The sequence below is a fragment of the Gekko japonicus genome, unplaced genomic scaffold (genome assembly GCF_001447785.1).
Source record: "Gekko japonicus isolate JY-2015 unplaced genomic scaffold, Gekko_japonicus_V1.1 scaffold463, whole genome shotgun sequence".
NCBI classification, from domain to species: Eukaryota; Metazoa; Chordata; class Lepidosauria; order Squamata; family Gekkonidae; genus Gekko; species Gekko japonicus.
Window position 1 is genome coordinate 969588 of NW_015160224.1, and position 18292 is coordinate 987879.

The 18292-nt window shown below is 46.8% G+C and overlaps 1 protein-coding gene across 4 annotated transcripts in view; it reads left to right on the top strand.

Moving 5' to 3' along the window:
• FUBP3 (far upstream element (FUSE) binding protein 3) overlaps nt 1–18292 on the top strand; it is a 98457-nt gene that overhangs the window by 25989 nt on the left and 54176 nt on the right. For all 4 annotated transcript variants that reach the window (XM_015411510.1, XM_015411519.1, XM_015411524.1 and 1 more), the window contains exon 2: nt 503–608. In XM_015411510.1, coding sequence (XP_015266996.1) covers nt 503–608 — 106 coding nt within the window. The remainder of the gene's footprint in view (nt 1–502; nt 609–18292) is intronic.

Below are 18292 nucleotides of genomic sequence, written 5' to 3' on the forward strand. Positions count from 1 at the left end.
CCCCCCCCCCCCCAATCTCTTTCAGTTTTTGGGGAATGAATGGCAACTATTTGGGGGCATGGGAAGAAGTTAAAGGGCGCATTCAGGGAGGGAGCTAAAATTGCTCCTGTCTCTTGGTTTCCCCATCTATCAAAATTACAAGTCTGCTTCTGTTTGCATGGGATCACTGTCTCAGCAGCATATCACCATTCTGGATGCTGTTTTGGTCATGCTTTGAGTGTTACGGAATGTTTGGGTGTGACTTATAGGGCACTTACACACACAGGCTGAATAGTGCACTTTCAATCCACATTCAGTGCACTTTAGTGATCGTTTGCAAGTGGATTTTGTTTCACACAGTAAAATCCATTTGCAAAGTGCACTGAAAGTGGATTGAAAGTACGTTATTCAGCATGTGTGAAAGCACTCATGCTTACTCTACTGGAAAGGCAAATTCAGTCAGTCCACTCATATAAATGGTAGTATCTATGCTAACATGTTAAAAATGTTTTCTTTTCAACAGATTGCTGCTAAAATTGGAGATATTCCCCACTTGAATAATTCCACACCCCTTGTGGATCCCTCAGTCTACGGTTACGGAGTACAAAAACGGCCCCTGGATGACGGAAGTAAGTTCCTTATTGGTCCCCCCCCCCCGGTGCTTTGGATGATATTTTTGTAGGAGATGGGAAAGACCACAGTCAGCCAGAGTCCCGAATGCAAAAGAACAGAATAGTTCTGGAATCCCAGATGACCGGTTAGCGGAGTAATGTTGTAGGCAGCAGTGATGCTTGGACTCTTGTCAGATGAGAACTCTTGTCAGATGAAACCTGATTATGGACCCTAGATTAACTGAAAGTGAAGTTCAGTGGAACATTTACTATTTATATAAAATATTTATATGCTGTCTCCATACAAGCAGTTGCAAGGCATCTTACGGCAGCAGGAAATTCTGAAAATAAACAGTAAAGCAGCAGGGTCACAGGATAGAAATCAGTGGAATCAGAATAAAAGGCAATGAAACAGTTTAAACCAGCATTAAATGAAACTGGGAAAAGAAACGTGGGATGGCGGTAGAGATGTGAGGGCCCGGAAAAATTAGGGGAAAAAACTTTTTTCCCGTTTTTTTCCTGAAGCCTTTTTTGTTCCCCCCCCCCCAAAACTTTGGTTTTTTTTCTGAAAAATTGGAATAATTGAAAAAAGAAAAGAAAGAAATTATTATGGAACGTTTTATTTTTACATGATGAATAAAATATTTTAGGACAAGGTGTTCAAATATTTTCCAAATCATTTCTAAAAAATATTGTATGGTATCAGATTGATCTTATTTCTGTGCACTGTGGACAAGCAAGTCCTAGGTTACAAACTGAACTCTCCAATTCAAGAACAAGATGCATTTCTATTGTCACAAGAAAAGAAAAAGGTTTCAGTTTTGTTTTTGCATGTGGGTGGGTATTCTGTTTGTAATAATTGTTTGGATACACTATATTTTTAATCTAGTTGTGATAATTTCACGCCAAGTAAAAATGTCCATAGATTTTATGTTTCTAAAGTAAGAGAATGACTTTCAATCTGGAAAAGAAAAAAGAAGTGCCAATGTAGCATTTTTTTCAAATTTTCCGAAGATTTCCATTTTCCCCGGGAAAAACCCGGGTTTTTTTCCGAGCTTCAAAATTTCGGGAAATTTTACATCTCTCATGGCGGTACAGCAACTCCAGGGTTTCCTGAATGACACAGCTGCCTTTGGCCCATTTCTGCCTTCAGGCCTGGATTTGGTACTGAGGCAGCTTTCGTTTGCCCTGGTGGATGGTCTTTGTTTATAGCTGGACAGGAGACAGTCTTCCCTGTTGATACCGTTGGATACCCTGTTGATACCGTAGCCTTTGATGCAGTTGACCACACACACCCTGGGGGAGTGTCCGGTCAGCCAGAAAAGAGTGAAACCCCCAAGGGGCTACGCTCTTAATACCTACTCCATGTATATATCTGAGGTTCCTGAATGAGATTGACTCGAGCTTTGGGATTGGGCATCATCAGTATGCAAATTATGCCCAGCTCTGTATTTCATTATCCAGACCTCCAGATGCATCCATCTTGGTTCTTAGCTGGTGCTTTGAGGCAGTGGTTAGGTGGCTACGGCAGAACAAGTGGAATCCAGATGGGACAACAGTAATGCTGGTTGGGAAGGCTGATATTGTGAAGGGACTGAATCCGCTTGTCCTAGATGGAGTAATGTTGGCTTTTTCAGAGCAGGTTAAAAGCTTGGGGGGGGGGTGCTGTTTTTGAAAAACAGGCTGACGTAGTGGCCAGGAGCACCTTCTATCAGCTGCTTCTGATTTGCCGCCTTTCTTGTTACCTAGACCCAGCTGATCTGGTCACATCGTCTATCAGCTGCTTCTGATTTGCCGCCTTGTTACCTAGACCCAACTGATCTGGTCACATCAATCCATGCTTCTGTAACCTCACAGTTGGATTACTGCAATATGCTCTACTTGGGGCCATCCTTGAAGACAGCCCAGAACTGCAGCTGGTCCAGAGTGCAGCAGCCAAACTGCTGTCAGGGACTAGTTGCCAGGAACAGATTGTCCATTTTGAAACAGCTTCACTGGCTGTTTCTGAGTTCAATTCAAGGTGCTAGTTACGACCTTTAAAGCCCTTCACGACCTAGGAGCCACATATTTGAAGGATTTCTCCTTCCATATGTCCCTGTGTGCTAACAACGGTTGTCAGGCAGCCATCTGTTGATTATCCCACCACTCAGGGTAGCCTGTCTGGCATCGACCAGAACCCAAGCCTTCTCTATCATGCTCTGTGAAATAGGCCCTCTTTTTGGAGGTATTCAGGAGGCAGTGCAAGGTCATCCTGTGTGCCAGGAGATCTGAGGGAGGTTGAACAACAGCCAGCTTTTCTGCGGGGGAGGGATTTGGGGCTTTTATTTTATCTTTGGTTTTAGTTGAGGGTGTGATTATCCACCCTGAACCAATAGGAAAGGTGGGATATAAGTGTCTTAATAAATTAAGTAAATAAAATTAAAGTAGCACAGTCTTATAAAGGGGAGGGTGAATCTGAAAGGCCCAGGAGAGTACAAGTGTCCTTGCCAGGCACCTGAAAGTTTATCGGATTAGTGCCTGGTTTACCATTGCTTGGGAGGAGAGGAGGGCTGTGAAGAGGCTGCAGTCCTGTGCAGTGTTAGGCATGCCTGACCTAGAAGAAGAAGAGATTGGATTTATACCCCGCCCTTTACTACCCGAAGGAGTCTCAGAGCGGCTTACAATCTCCTTTCCCTTCCCCTCCCCACAACAGGCACCCTGTGAGGTAGGTGGGGCTGAGAGAGCTCTCTCGAGAACTGCCCGTGAGAGAACAGCTCTGAGAGAACTTCTCACTGACCCAAGGTCATACCAGTAGCTGCATGTGAAGGAGTGGGGAATCAAATCCGGTTCCCCCAGAATAGAGTCTGTGCTCCTAACCACTACACCAAACTGGCTCTCAAACCGACCTACCTGTCTTTATCCCATAGCGTTTGGACAAATATATGTATGAAGCAGCACATGTGGACTGGCTGTTAAGCTCACTGAGCCTGCTTTTGTAGGCTGTGCGCCTGAAAAATGGGAAGTCTTTTGGAGTTGGTGCTGTAGTTCCCCATCTGCCCAAGCAGCTACTGTACCAGTTCATGCTTAAGGCAGAAGGCAGCAGAGAACCTTAAAATGTATTCTGTCTTCCTGTTGAGGTGGCATGCTGTTTGTCACCTGTTTTTTTTTTCTCTCTGCAAGTAATCTATGGCATGGTTTGGGCTCACGTGATCTGTGGAAGGGAAGCTGCTGGAGCTTGCAGACAGATCAAGTGGGATTCTTTTTACTTTCTGTGCAGGATGGCTGCTTGGTGCATCGCCATGTGGGAGCTTGAAAAGCAGGCATTGAGGGAAAGGTGGTGAGGCAGCTGATGAGCATGGACGGCTTCAAAAGGGAATTAGATAAGCATATGGAACAGAGGTCCATCAGTGGCTATTAGCTACAAGGTATAGATAGGGACTCTGGGGCAAGTGATGCTCTGTCATCTTGGTGCTTTGGGGGGGGGGGTCAACAGTGGGAGGGCTTCTAATGTCCTGGCTTCACTGGTGGACCTCCTGATGGCACTGGTATTTCTGGCCACTGGGTGATACAGAGTGTTGGACTGGGTGGGCCTTTGGCCTGATCCAACAGTGGCATCTCTTACGTTCTTATGAGGGGCAAAGAGCTGAGAACAATGAATAAGCCCCACATAAACTGTTTAGTACTCTTTCAAGGGAAGGAGGATGCTCTGATACGCTTGGGTTCTGCTTCTTGCTGGAGGCAGGAAATTGATTGCACTTTCCATCTCCGTGGGGGGGGGGAGCCCACTCTCAGGTTTTTTTCCTGCCTCCACCCGAGAGAGCAGTGGATTTAGAGAGCTCCTGAGATTTTCCTTTAAGGAGCTCCTTTGGTTGCACTTCGTTTTTCTCTTCCCAGGTGTGTTCCTTTCTGTGTGCCCCTTTACCTTTGTTTAAAAAACAAACTTTGGTCTTCTGGCCTCATCTTCCCCAAGGCTGTTTGCCTTTTGCCTGCTGCTTCAGGCATGGTGGTGTCTGCAGCTGAGGTCTCTGACCATGGGACCCCTTCCGAGGGAGGTGATCTCCCGGCAGCAGAGCAGGAAATCCCTGCAAACCTGTTTGCCCAGCCATCCCACTGCGGCAGAGCTCCTGGAGAGAGCCATAGGCTTGCCTGGCTTGGAGCCTGAAGAAGCCGGCTCAATTTTGGGTGCCAAAACTGCACCCTCTATTGGTTACCCAGGATGGCCTGTATCGACCCATCAAGCCTGCTCAGTGCTGCTGTAGGAGCTGAAGGGGGGAAGTGGGGCCGGGCTATGTTGTCCCACTAGACTTCTAGGACTAGCTAGAACAATTTGTCTCCAGTCAGTCAAAGAAGAAGAAGAAGAGATTGGATTTATACCCCACCCTTCACTGTAAAAGCAGTTAGGAGCAATTATTCAAATTTCTCAGACTACAGATCTGAAGAGAGGGATTCCCCCTTAGGCTCTGAGGATTCTGATGCAGATCTGGATAAAGAGGAAGGCCCAGTTGTCTGAGGATGGAAGTCCCTCAACAGAGCAAGCCAACTCCCCGCCTTTTTTCTCACAAGAAGCTTCCCGCTCTCGTCCATAAAGCATTTTTAAAAAAGGAGGAACAGGATGATGATAGTGACGATCAACGGGCCCCTGAGGTTTTCTCTAGGGTTAGAGAGCTGAGTTTAGCTTTTCCCTTCCTCTCCTTTTTAAAAACTGAGATAACAGAGGAATGGTCAGATCCTACCAGTAACCGTTTACCTTCTGGACGTTTACCAAGGTAACCAGCTTACTGAAGGTTCCAGGGGTAGATGCTCCTGTGGCTAGCTTAGTATTGGGGTGGCTCTTCCAAAAGAGGGAGAGTGCACCCTTGAAGATCCCAGTGATAGCAAAGGTGACTCAGCTTTCCACAGAGCCCATGGACAGTCTGGAGAGGGCAGCAGCCTTTGATGCTAGCCGGGGCACGGTCAGGTTCTCAGCAAGGGCCATGGCTTCCACAGTGGTGGCCAGAAGACGTCGCTGGCTCAAGTCCTGGAATGTGGACTCCATTTCTAAGTCTCATGTGGAATCTTGGCCTTTCCTGGGCAGCAAGGTATTTGGGGGTCGCCTAGAGGACAATTGAGACCAAGGACAAGGAGAAGGTCACGCCGTTCACCTATAAAACACAGACGGCAGAAAAATTATGGTTCACAGTCCTTCCATTCGTATAGAATGCCTCGACGATTTGGATCAGACTCTGAGCAGCAGTCATGAACCAAATCCAAGCCTAACTTCAGAGCCCCAAGTCAGTACTTCCGCACATCGGGGGCACCTAGGGGGCAAAGAGATTTTCTTGCACATCTGGGACAATCCCCAGATGTGCAGAAAAATCTGAAATCTATAAAAAAAAACTATAGGGGGGGATGCTTAAATCCCCCCAAAAGTAAGAGCGTTCCCTGCGCATGTGCAGAGAACGCTCTGAGAACTGCCTCGCCACCGCCACAGCTGCCACTGGGGGTGGGTGGGAGAAGGCTTGGCAGGCCAGCTGCTCAGGCCTCACCGCTGCTGCCACCACAGGGGGAGAGGGAGAAAGCTTGGTGGGTCCGACAACTGGGAGCCGCGTGGGCCTTGGTGTTGGGGGGGGTGAGAAGGCTTACCTGCGGCTACTTCCTCCTCCTCCGTGTGGAGCTCCCCCCCACGAGTATTGTGGGTCCCCCTTCTTGTAATTAATAGTAATTATCATATGACATTATGTGTCGAGTAGCCAGGAGATCCTCAGATTTTCTGGCAGCCAGAAGTTCTAGCTCTTTTAGCCTTATGCACCACTAGGCAGTGAGCTAGACTTGTTTTTAAGGCAAGAGATGTTTTAGAGGTGGTTTGTCATTGCCTGCCTCTGCGTCACGGCCCTGATATTCCTTGGAGGTCAGCCTTCCAAATACTAGCCAAGACCAACCTTGCCTAGCTTCTGAGATCTGATGAGATCAGGCTGGACTGGGCTATCCAGGTCAGGGTGACAGATGGGTAAAAGAAACCATAACCCATGGCTGTTCAGTAGAATTTGTCACCCTACCTTATGACAGATTCCTGAGCTCACCAGTCTCTCACTGCCCCATCAAGAGAGAATGCACACAGGATGCCATCAGACATCCGCTGGAAATCACCACCATTGAACCTGTGCCATCGGTGCAAAGGTTCTTAGGCATCTATTCTATTTTTTTCATAGTTCCCAAAAAGAATGAGGACTGGAGGGCTATCCTTGACCTCAAATTCCTGAACAGGTTTGTAAGGTACAGGAAGCTCAAAATGGAAACCTTAAACACCATTGTGGAATCCCTGAAGCTGGAGGGCTTCATGGCCCATAACTCCCTGGGACAGGCAGGATCTAAGATTCACCTTCAATCAAAAACACTCCAGTTCACAGCTTCCTAATCAGCTTCCAGAAGAGCCAACTAACATCTCCCCAAGTCGTCATGCATTTGGGGTTAGTGATAGATTCAATGCAGAAAAAAAATGTTTCTTCCACTAGACAAAGCAGACAAGATTGTTCAGACTGTGAAACAGGTTCACTCTGTGAAATCAATGGACTTGATGATCCCAGCACATGTGCTAGGTTACAGGACTGCAGCTATCGAGACAATCTCTTGGGCCTGGGCACACTCTTGGGTACTTCAGTGGATGCTGTTGCCATATCAAAGGCTCTCATAGCCCTCCAACAGCACAAAAGAGTCAGCATCTCAAGAAGGACCTCTTTGGTGGACTTCCAACAGACTTTTGCTTGTAGGCAAACCCTTCCAAGTGACCATAGACCTACAGATCACAACAGACATTAGCTTGATGGGTTGGGGAGCCCATTGCACACTGGCCACATGCAGGGGAAGTGGTCTCATCAAAAAGCTTCCCTCAGCATTAAACCTTTGGAACTGTGTGCAATTCATCTGACACTACTCCACTTCCAAGACCATCTGTCTCAATTGAACATATGTATTTGGACAGACAACACCATGGCCAAGGCTCACATGACCCGCCGGGGAGGCACCAAAGTCCAGAAGCTACAGTACGAGTCAACTATCATGTCCTGGGCAGAACAACATCTGGCCTTTCTCAGAGCAGAACATATCAGCAGCATAGCAAATGTTCAAGCAGATTGGCTCAATTGCATCAGGCTGGACCAGGGGGAGTGGTCTCTCAGCCAGGAAACATTCCAGTCCCTGGTTCTACATTTTAGCCTACTGTGCATAGATCTCTTTGTCTCTCTGACCAATGCCAAGACACCCAGCATCTTCTCGAGACACCAGTATCAACAAGCAGAACAAGTGGATGTTCTGATATTGCCTTGGCCATAGGGCCTTCTTTATCCCTTTCCCCCATGCCTTTGATTTCAAAGGTTCTGAACAAAATGAAACAGAAGGCAGAGTTGATTGAAATTGCTGAGCAGTCACGTTAGAATGGATTAACACATGGATTAACACTGTCACAGGAGGTGGTGGGGGCTACAAGCATGGACGGCTTCAAGAGGGAACTGGATAAACATATGGAGCAGAGGTCCATCAGTGGCTATTAGCCACAAGGTATAGGTTGGAATTCTCGGTCTGGGGCAAGTCATGCTCTGTATTCTTTGTACTTTGGGAGGGCAACATTGGGAGGGCTTCTAGTGTCCTGGCCCCACTGTGGAAGTCTCCAGGCTGTGGGTGGGCTCCCCCTTCCGTAGATGGAGATGGAAATGGAAAGTGCAATCGATTTCCTGCCTCCAGGGATTGGGAAGAGGAACCCAAGCGTATCAGAGTGTCCTCCTCCCCCTCAAAAAGAAGGAACCTTCACTGTAAGTCCAATGTTCCCTTCTAGAGTTGTAAGTGGTATTCATGTTTTCAGACACTTCAGTGAACCCACTGAGGGCTAGAAATTTATAATAGATTTCAGCATGTTGAAGGGACTTGGAAGGGGAAGCAGAAAAATTCAGACTCCCCCCCCCCCCGAGACTTAGAAAGGGGTCCCCAAGGTTGTGCCCACCAAGTTTTTTAGAAAGTGGGTGGGGTTATGTGAGGCACTTGCCCAGCAGGACTTCTGATAGGCCACTGGAGATCTGATGGGGTGTGCAGATTAAAATAACGCTTCAGTGGGAGATGCCACCACAGTTGGGTTTTATTCTCAATCTCTACCACCCCTCTTTTTCAGTGTATTTTAAAAATTACTCCTCTTTGTCTCCTGCCCTTGGGTTTCCTCGGTTTGTAGCTCTGTCTCCTGTGTCAGCCATTCTTTTGACTGTGCCCAGCACCCTGCGTTAGCCGTGCCAAGGTGCTCACAGGCTCAGAAGGGTCAGGAACCCCCAGGCTAGAACGTTTCTGTGCCCTTTCCTATTCACAGAAGGACTCTGCTTCCTCCAGAAAGCTGCATGGGAGGATTGGGGGGTTAGGGACCCTCTGCAACAGCATCTAATTGCAGGGGGCTGAATTTAGAAAGAAGCTGGCCAAGTCCTTGCACATGTGCAGAAAGCCTTCCTTTCAAGGTCATACACAATATTCTTTAGATCACAGCAGGTCTGTGTTTGTTGTTGTTTTGCCCTGAGTTTTGGCATGGAAACTTGAGAAATTGAAAAATACCTCTCAGGAAATTTATTTTATCATCCTGAAAGTATTTTACTATAACTGCTACAGTGGATCTTTATCCTTTCCCCAAGTATACAGTCTTAAGGCATTGTATGTAAAACTACAGTACATTTCCTGCATGCTATAGCCCTAATAACTGCAACCCCATGCCATGAAACAGTTTCTGACTTGTATGCGTTATTACAAAATTCAGCTAAATATGCACGTGACCTCCTATCCCTTTAGAGTGTTAGTTCCTTTATAGGTGTGTAAATTTTCTGAGCCACTTTGCTAGACGTATACAAGTAAATTGTCTGGTTGGTAGCATGGAGTCACAAATATTTCTGTACATGAGTAGTATAATTTTTGTGGCTTAACACCAGTGTGGATGGGTTCTGTTTTCATTTTTCTGTTTGCCAGTAGATAGGTGCTTAAGTAAATCACAGGGCAGCAGCTTGTGGCTCCTTACAGTCATAATTTTCAGAAGCTAAGGAAACCAATGAATAACTGCTGTTCCTCTAAAAAGCCAGTCATACCTGCCTTCCACCCCAATATTTGTCCTCATGTGAGTCTTGTGTGAGGTTGTTTAGACTGAGAAGGTGTGTCTGGTCCAAGGTCATGCCGTGAATGTCATTATTTGAACTCAGGTCTCCCCACACTTTATCACTATGCCTTACTGTTGTGCCCCATGACAGTTCAGTGTGGCTTGAAGAACATGTGAACATGTCCATCTATGTGAGTTAAGTTCAGGTGTTGCAGCCGTGTTGGTCCGAAGCAGCAGAACGAAGTTTGAGTCCAGTGGCACCTTTAAGACAAACAGAGTTTTATTTTGGGTATAGGCTGTGTGCACACGAAAGCTTATACCCAGAATAAAACTTTGCTGTTCTTAAAGGTGCCACTGGACTCAAACTTTGCTCTTTGCATGAGCTAAAGTTCAGATTAAATCAGTATGAAATATAACTATTAAATATAGGTATGTCATATGCCTATTTAAATTCAGTCATGAAAACAAAACTCGGTGAAACCGAGCAAAAACCTTTTTTTGATTTTGAAAGCTCTGGCAATAAAGAGGGACGTGCCTGCTCCCTCATTATTGTCAAACTTAAATTACCCATACCTTATTTATGACTTGTTGAACCTACAGAAACATGTAGAAACATGTGAAGCTTCTTTGTGCTGAGTTGAGTCAGACGCATTGGTTCCTCTAGCTCACTCTTTGGGTAAGGTGGGTCTTCTGCTTGAGACCCTTTCACTGGAGATGCCAGGGACTGAACCTGGGACCTTCTTGCAAAGCAGGCGTTCTTCCATTGAGCCAAGGCCCTCCTGCAAATGGAGGTGTCTTACATGGAGCTAGAGCGCTGGTCTGCATAGTCTTGTCTTCTCTCACCAGCAGCAGCTCACCAGGATCCCAGCCAGGTAAAGTGTTTTCCCTGTACTTGATCCTGGAGATGGTTTATAGGAACATGCTGGGGAGATTTGCTCAAGAGGCCATGGACGGAATCTGGGGGACTCGCATGAGCAATGCACGCCTCCTTCACTGAGGCTCATCTCCTCATTGAGCTACTCTGTTCAGCCACTGCTGAAGTTATGAGCTGGCACTTTCTGTACCTCAAGTTCTTCCCTAAGGCCTATTTGTGGCATTGGGACTCTTCCCCCCCCCCCCCCACAGCTTCACAGTCTCTTCCAGGGTTACAGATATGTGAATGCCTATGTTCTTGTGCTGACAGTTCAAATTAACATAGGTACCTTTGGGTGCGTTCAGATGGCATGCTGAGCGCGGTTTAAACTGGTCCAGTTCTGACACGATTATTGTTGATCTGGATAATTGCGATCACACTTACCTCCCTTATCCCACCTCACCACACAGTCACATCGCTCCCCGGCATCTACACTACCGATGCTCGGAAGCATGTGTCAGCGGGTTTTTTTTTATTTTTCCTCAGTTTGCACGTGCGCATAGGCACTCATCTGTAGAATGGGGGGGAACTACCATGGTGTATGCGCAGAACCACCAGGGTGAATCAATCCAAACCGTCCAACAAGACTTCCCTTTAAACATTTGACCCGAAAACGGCCTCTGTGAGATCCCGAACTCATCTAAACGCTAGAACGAGTGACCGTTTAAACGTCGGTTTTATAACCGTGGTGGAGGAGCTCAATTTATGTGCACACCGCGGACGCTAAAAAAAAATGGTGGGCGAAAAGTGGAAGTCTCGGGTTTCTGCCGCAGCTTTCGAGCGGGGAGGGGGTTTAAACCGGAAGTGGCTTGACACCGGAGGAGCAATCGCACAGGGGGGAAATGGGGCTTTAAATGGGAGAACTGAGAAAACACCTCTTGAGACCTGGTAACAAAATACTCCGTTTTAAAGGGGTTTTTGAGCTGGAAACTAATGGCTGGGGATGGGAGGCAGATGTTGACTGTGGTCGTGCATATAAAATCCGTTGTTGAACAGTCACGGCACCAGATCAAATGGCACGTCTGAACGCACCCTGTGAGTATCAGGCAAGCTACAATACTTACTTCCCAGCAATTCATTAAAAAAAATGGGGCTATATTTTGTATTTCAAAAGGGCTGAAGTGCCAGCATACCAATCTTTGTTCCGACTGCATGAAGTCCTAGGCAAAGGGCTCCTTTGACTCTGTACTGTTCAGCCTTTAACGGCAGCAGAGGCTCTGGTGGAATGTAACTATTTCATGTGTTTGTCCTGACGATGCTGGCTCAGGCCTCCTTATGCAGTGTGGCTGTTGCTGCCCCATTCCCTGGATCTTGGCTTGACTGGCTGAGGTCTGTTAGTGGGAGAACTCTGGCACAGAAGTGTGCATTCCCACAGGGTGGAGGTGGGGTGTGTGTGTGTGTGTTTTTTAAGCCCATTGCCAGTAGAAGAAAGTATCTGAGGAGCATAATAGCAGGGGTAAGGGAGAAGCCCTCGGGACAGAGAAAGTTTTTGGGCCAGTTTACATCCCGAAGTCTCTAGTTGGTGATCTCTAACTTAAAGCCTCCACTGTAACCTGGGTGTGGCCATCTCCTCTCTGCAGAGGTTTGTCTTTCACTGTCTTTGCAGCTTGTGTGTGTATATTACAGGTAGCCTTGATTGGCTGGGGTGTGGGGGGAGTCTGGCCTTGACAAACCCTTAAAGCTCTTCCTCCCTGTGTCTGTGTCACTCTTGCATTTTCTCAATCCTGCTTTCTAATGGCCCAGAATGACAACAAGCTTCAGCATCAAGGATAACTCTGTGCCTATCCATCTCTGCAAACGGACAGCTGATTGATAGAGGATTATGGATCTGAGGTGCGACAGCGGGTCACTCTGATCATAACAAGTTCTCAGAGCTTTCCTGGGGGGGGGCGTTATCATATCATCCCCCCTCCTCCGTTCAGGTAGCCGGTATCTATCTCTTGTAGCAATTGGAATTTGTGGGACTGACCTGGGCAGTGGGCAGGAAATGGAGCTTGAAATGCGAAGTTGATTCTCTCCCCTGCCCCAGTTTCAATTATGTGCCTGCCTTTCCTCAAAACAATCAACCCAAACTGAGTAGTAATTGTCTTGCTCAAAAGACACTCGCTTGCACTTCCGTGACGATATTCTCAAGAAGCTGCCGTAAGGAGTTAGTGAGGGGTTGTAGCAGAGAGTGGGACAAGATGCATTTTGTGTAGAAGAACTTCAGTTCAGTCCCCACAATTTCCAGCTAAAAGTGTTGGAAAAGATCTCTTTCTTCCTGAGGTCTTGAAGAGCACCTGCCAGTTAGAGAAGGCAGTACTGAGCTTAGAAGCACCAGTAATCTGAATCTGTATAAGAAGTGCCATATGTTCATATCTAAGGTTCCATCATTCATCTTCTCAAAAGTCTGAGCTATTTTCATCTTTGCCAACAAGTATGCAAGTTGTGGGCTTTCAAATATTAGTAGCCCAGGGGTCCCCAATATCGTGCTGTTGGGTGCCATGGTGCCTGCCAACACCTTTCCTGGCACCCACCGATGCTCCCTCTAAGCCAGAGGTGTCAAACATGCGGTTTGGGCCGGATAAGGCCCCTGGAGGGCTTCTGTCAGCCCCCCCACTCTCTCCTACTGCTTCTTCCAGTTCTGCTGCTGCTGTGTCTAGCTTGCTTTGCCAGACTCTCTCAGTCGCTCAGGAGAGACAGATAAGCTTGTTATGCTGTGGTTCTCCTGGGTGCACCTGGATCCCTCCCCCTTTTCACTGTATTCACACCCTCATGATCCAATCTTTCTCAGTAGGAAAGCAATGTGAACTATTTAGATGAGGAATAACAACAAGCCAGTGAGGTGGATTAGGCTGAGAGTATGTGTCCAGACCAAGTTCACCCAGCACATTTCCTTTGGGGATTTTGAATTTAGACTTCCCAGATAGTAGGCTGATACTGACCACTGGGGAAGTCTGTAGTTTTGTGGACAAATGCATAGCTCTCAGTCTGTGTCATGGTGCCTTCTCACATTCTTGTCCAGCACATGAAGCAATTTATGTACAAAATCTCGCAATGCCCAGCCATTTCATATTTTCCCCTGGGTCCTAGGCTCAGAACTCTGAGCATGAGATTTCTGTAGTGAATGTCAGTAATCAAAAGTAGGTTTGCAGCTTACAGATACACACTTGACTAGCATACTCAAGGTTGCAACAGCACATTTTGATGCAGTAATTCAGAGCAAGAGGTGTCAGTGATCAGACACTATTAAATAAACAAAATATTGCAAGAGTGCTAATGTTTTAAGCATGTTTTTAATTTTTAAAAAGCTTGGTGTTTGTGCCCTTTATAAAGTTTATGTCTCTGCTACCTAGCATTACATTTTATGACACACATGGTTCGGCCCAACAAGGTCTCATTTATGTCAGATCTGGCCCTCATAACAAATGAGTTTGATACCCCTGCTCTAAGCTGTGGAGTCTTGTGAGCAAAAATTCTACTTTGTGGCATTAAAGTTTTGAGAAAGCTATTTGGCTACTGTATAAATTAGTTTGCTCTTCAGCCATCTGAGCGAAGACAAAAATTTGTGAGCTGGAGGCTAAAAAACTGTGAGCTAGCTCACACTAACTCAGCTTAGAGGGAACCCTGGCACCCACCAAATATTTTTAGGGAATGGGCAAGGCCAGAAGGGCTTTTGCCCAGTGGGGCATCTGATTGGCTATGTGGATTTTTAAAATTTTGCTTCGGCAGCAACTGCCACCACAGCACAAGGACATTCTCTGTGTGACTGAAAGTAAGCTGTGTGTCTGAAAGATATTATTTTTAAACAATATATTAATGTTAAAGGATGTTCTGTTACAAGTATTGAAGTTACTATTAGATTTTTCATAATCTCACTCCCTGACATTTTGATGTGGACTCTGCCTTCAGGGGCAGCCATATGGAGGTTGTGCCCCCCATCCTGTGTCAGAATTCCAAAGGTGCCCACAGACTCAAAAAGGTTGGGGTCCCCTGTAGTGGCCGGTCTGCTCATGTGTATGTTTGTGCCCTGAAAGGGGCAAGAGGGAAGTAGAAAAGCCATCTTGATAATACTTCCCCCTGTGTGCCCCCGGAGGTAATTTTGACATGCCGTAGGTGCTTGTGAGTGCCTACTTACAGGACTTCCTCATATCCCTTCCCTACGGGTTCTGTCATGTTTGCTGCCAGCAAAATGGACTATAATCCTAGCTGAAATGGTGGAGGCCACCTGAACAGTTGCCTCCATTAGTTAGTTTTTTTCACAGATGTTCTGTGGAGTCTAGAGGGAATGAGGACACTGCCTGTGAGAGCTTAATTAACAGTGCACATTGGCTGAATGAGCATGTGCGTTGAGTATTACAGATCGTGATGATAGTGAGTGGTGCCACAGTTGAGGTGGGTCTTGGACTAGGAATGTCAGAGCCTTTAGATCAACAGTTCTCAACCTGTGGGTCGCGACCCCTTTGGGGGTCGAACGACCCTTTCACAGGGGTCGCCTAAGACCATTGGAAAACACACATTTTCGATGGTCATTGTTTTTGTGATTAATCACTATGCTTTAATTATGTTCAATTTGTAACAATGAAAATACATCCTGCATATCAGATATTTACATTATATACATTATATTACGATTCATAACAGTAGCAAAATTACAGTTATGAAGTAGCAACGAAAATAATTTTATGGTTGGGGGTCACCACAACTTGAGGAACTGTATTAAAGGGTCGCGGCATTAGGAAGGTTGAGAACCACTGCTTTAGATAGTGGTGCCACAGTTGAGGTTAGGGAAGCCCTCTTATGGCATAGGAGATAATACGGTTGTGCTCTTTCCATCCCTGTAACGATGTTCTAGTTCTAGTTTATTTAAGTCGAATAGCCCATATGCCGTACACCATAAAAAATTTTAGGAATTTAAAAGAACAGTAAAACGAAAATTTGCCACATCCACGATGCAATTTTGGCAGAGGCTGCTCAGAAGTAGTCTTAATCTTGCTGCATCAGGAAAAGATGAATATTTCAGCTGCCATTTTCTTAGGAATCTTTCTCTTGCTGTTGCATGTTTTGGATAGTAGAAGAAAACATGACATGGTGAGTCAAGTTCTATCAAAGGGCAGTCACAATAGCGCTGGTCCAGAGGGGTCTTGAGAAAACGGCCCTTCATCTGGGCTATTGGAAACGCATTGCAGCATGCAATCATGTATGACCGCCTCAGTTCTGGAATGGTCAACATGTTTAAGTAAAGAAGCAGGTCAAATTTGGTGGAGTATTTAATTCCTAGATGAAATGGGGAGCATTTTCATCTAGCACCGGGCAGTACTTTCAGCCTGCTGCAACTCAGGTTCAGGCTCCCAGTTCCACCCCCTGATGATTGTGCTGCCTTCCCTATGAGGCCAATTCTGTCTATCACAGCAGATCCTATCTGTCTCGTTTTTGTCTCTGCTTTCCTCCAAGAAGCTCTGGGCCTCATGCATGCGTGGTCTTCGTTTTATTCTGCCAACAGGTCTCTGTGGTGGGTTGGGCTGAGGGAGAGTGATGGCCCCAAGGTCACCCGAGTAACTTCTGGGTGGAGTGTGGGTTTAAACCCAGGTCTCCCCAGTCCTCGTTGTGCACTATAACCACTACACCAGTTGGCCATATTTGGGTGTCCAAGTCTCATCCCAGTCCCATTAAAGTGTGGCCATCCAGCTGAGTATATATTCCCATGGTGCCATGCCCTGTTGCTGAACAAACAAAATCCTCCGCTCTGAATCTGAAGAGAGAAGAAACCGTCAAAATCCCAGAGGGAGGGCATCTGTTGTCCCATGTCTCTTAGATTTCCCAGCATGATGGGGTGTCTGCCTCTCTTGTGTTAGTACTGCTTTGTGTGACTGTTTCCACATTCAGTCCCAAAGCGAGTGATGTCCGGAGGCAGCGCTCCCACAGAGTATGGAGAGGTGGTTGCCTCCGCCTGCAGATACTGGCCATTTAAATGTGGGAGACAGGAACGAAAGAACCTCAGAAGAGCCCTCCTGGATCAGACCAGTGATCCATCCAGTCCAGCATCCTGTCTCACACAGAGGCCAACCAGTTCCTCTGGAGGGCGAATGGCAAGGCATCGAGGCTGAGGCCTTCCCCTGAGGTTGCCTCCTGGCACTGGGATTCAGAGGCTGACTGCCTCTGATTCGGAAGGTTCTCTTTAGTCATCATGGCTAGCAACCACTGATAGACCTCTCATCCATGAATCTGTCTAGTCTCCTTTCAAAGCTGTCTATGGGCTATTCTGCATCTAGCATTTGCTCCACATTTTCTCAACTGGGAGGAAAAAGTGCAGCTCAAAACCACATTCAAATACCTCAGGGCATGCCATACTGGGTGAACGGCCACAAATCTATGCAGAAGGTATAATAAAATCTGAGGATCAAAGAACTCAAAAGTGGCGTGGAGCATGGAAGGTACCATAAAACCCGATAACCAAAGGAAGTGAAAGCAGCATGCAATGCAGAGGGGAATTTCTGTTCCAGCGTGTGTTCTGTAAAACAACGGAGGGAAAAGCCAGTGGAGAATCAGCCTATGCCTGTGGCCATCACAACATTCTCCAGCAGCCAAGGCCACGTTTGAATCAGTCTCTCTGTCAGATGGAGGCATCTGCTCTCTCTCTCAATTCGCATTTACTTCAAAGGACTGGCGGGAGAACTTCGCGATGGATTGTGCTGCATTTGGAGCTCCCAACCCCAATGTATTTTTGCATAATCTCACTCCCTGACATGTTGATGTTGGCTCTGCCTGCGAATAGTAGTGTTGTTGTTTTCTTACGTGGACAAAAATACATCTGCCTTGTTTTTTCCCTTCCTTTGTTACGGCCAGGCTCAGTTAAGGAAAAGCCAGCAGCAGGATCGGGTAGTTTGGCTGGGGAGGCTTAAGTGGCAGAGGCCGTTGATGGGAAATGGGGCTGGTTTTATGCAGTACTTTTCCTTATTTTGCAGTAAAATTACTGCCATTACACTTAAATTGTGTTCAATGGATGTGGAGGGGGTGGTGTAGCGTGAGCGTGGCCTACGAGTTCAGCCGCCCCTCCTCTGCTATTTCAGGCTGATGGGAAGTTCTGCCTGGGCTGTAAAACGGCCGTATGCGTTCTGGCTGCCTTCACTTTCCTGCCCTTGGGTTTAGCTCTCTATTAGGCGCTCCAGTTTCAGAGCAAAATGGGCTCGTTTGATGGCGAAGAGGGTTTCAGGATGTGCATGGCAGCCCTCACGGTTCCTGGCTTACGTGACTTGCTGTGCATCTGTTTAGGTTTTGTGCTGTGGAGGAGAGGGGAGGGGTAGTTTTTGAGTTGGATTCTTAGGCACGCTTAAAGGATGTGCATGGCAGCCCTCACGGTTCCATGGGCGGCTGTCTGGCTTACGTGACTTGCTGTGCATCTGTTTGGGTTTTGTGCTGTGGAGGAGAGGGGAGGGGTAGTTTTTGAGTTGGATTCTTAGGCACGCTTACCTGGGCGTGAGCCCCAGTGAAGTTAGTGGGATTCACAAATCTGAATGTACCAGCAGTGGCTACCATGACTTTAGCCCCAGACTCCTCTCTGTTTATTCAGAACTTCCTGTCTCAGCTCAGCAGTTTCACCTGTTCTACTTGCTACGATTAATCTCTCCTCCCAGCTCCAGAGCCCTTTGTGCTAATAGCTGAGCACCAACAAAGCCACCCTATCCAGCAGTTTCTGCTTCTCAGCCTTCCTTCCGCTCTTGCCTGTTGCATACTCCCAAG